The sequence below is a fragment of the Haplochromis burtoni genome, unplaced genomic scaffold (genome assembly GCF_018398535.1).
Source record: "Haplochromis burtoni strain Fernald_Lab_line unplaced genomic scaffold, NCSU_Asbu1 Contig_68, whole genome shotgun sequence".
In the NCBI taxonomy this organism is placed as follows: Eukaryota; Metazoa; Chordata; class Actinopteri; order Cichliformes; family Cichlidae; genus Haplochromis; species Haplochromis burtoni.
Window position 1 is genome coordinate 2426891 of NW_024582429.1, and position 847 is coordinate 2427737.

General features: G+C 46.5%; 1 protein-coding gene across 1 annotated transcript; it reads left to right on the forward strand.

Annotated features, from left to right (window-relative positions):
- Positions 1–80: 80 nt before the first annotated feature.
- On the forward strand, positions 81–837 carry LOC102292038 (serine protease 36). Its single transcript, XM_005924110.3, has 2 exons — positions 81–254; positions 341–837. The coding sequence occupies exons 1-2, from the start codon at positions 135–137 to the stop codon at positions 560–562; spliced, it is 342 nt and encodes a 113-aa protein (XP_005924172.3). The 5' UTR covers positions 81–134; the 3' UTR covers positions 563–837.
- Positions 838–847: the final 10 nt, after the last annotated feature.

Consider the following 847-nt stretch of genomic DNA (forward strand, 5'->3'; position numbering starts at 1 on the left):
ATGACTGCACTTTGTTTTTACGTTTGGAGGAGCCGCCCTTTTGTTTGATGATGCATTTAATCAGTCACATGTTATTTATTACAAACTGATATATTTATTTTACCCCTTCAACAGGCGCTCTTTCACAAAACCTGATGGAGGTGCAGGTTCCCGTGGTGGGAAACAGGAAGTGTAACTGTGACTATGGAGTGGGATCAATCACTGGCAACATGATCTGTGCCGGGTTAAGTGCAGGAGGAAAGGACTCCTGTCAGGTGATTGTTGTTACCTGTGTTTGGCACATTTTCACCTTCTACAGTTTCTTCTCCTCAGCTAACAGTAAATGTTTCTGCTCTCAAAGGGGGATTCAGGAGGTCCAATGGTGAGCAAGCAGAACGGTCGCTGGATTCAGGCGGGAGTCGTCAGTTTTGGGGAAGGTTGTGCCAGGCCGAATCTTCCAGGAGTCTACCCCAGAGTATCCCAGTACCAGACCTGGATCAGGACCCAGATCTCCTCCAACCAGCCGGGCTTCATAACGTTCACGTCCACTGGGACCAACAGTGACCTCAGTGTCACCTGCTGAGGACTGCCACCCAGTGGCGGTCCTAGCCTGCTTCGTGCCCCAGGCTAAAACTCCCCCCCACACTCACACACAAAACGTGTCAGGTTTTGTATTGTTGATTATCATTCATGCTTAGAAATATCTACTTATATATGCTTAGAGTTTTATAATTAGTTTTAGATTGGTAGAGGTTTGATCCTTAATAGTCTGCAAACTTTGTGTGCATTCCAGAGCACTCTGGGAGCGTGGGAGAGCTCGGACCTTGTCTTATTGTTTTATGGATAAACGTATCTATGTCTGTTTTAG

Coding starts and splice junctions, on each gene's coding strand:
- LOC102292038 (XM_005924110.3), top strand. CDS start 135: ATGGAGGTGCAGGTTCCCGTGGTGGGAAACAGGAAGTGTAACTGTGAC. Junction 255..340: donor GAGGAAAGGACTCCTGTCAG/GTGATTGTTGTT, acceptor CTGCTCTCAAAG/GGGGATTCAGGAGGTCCAAT.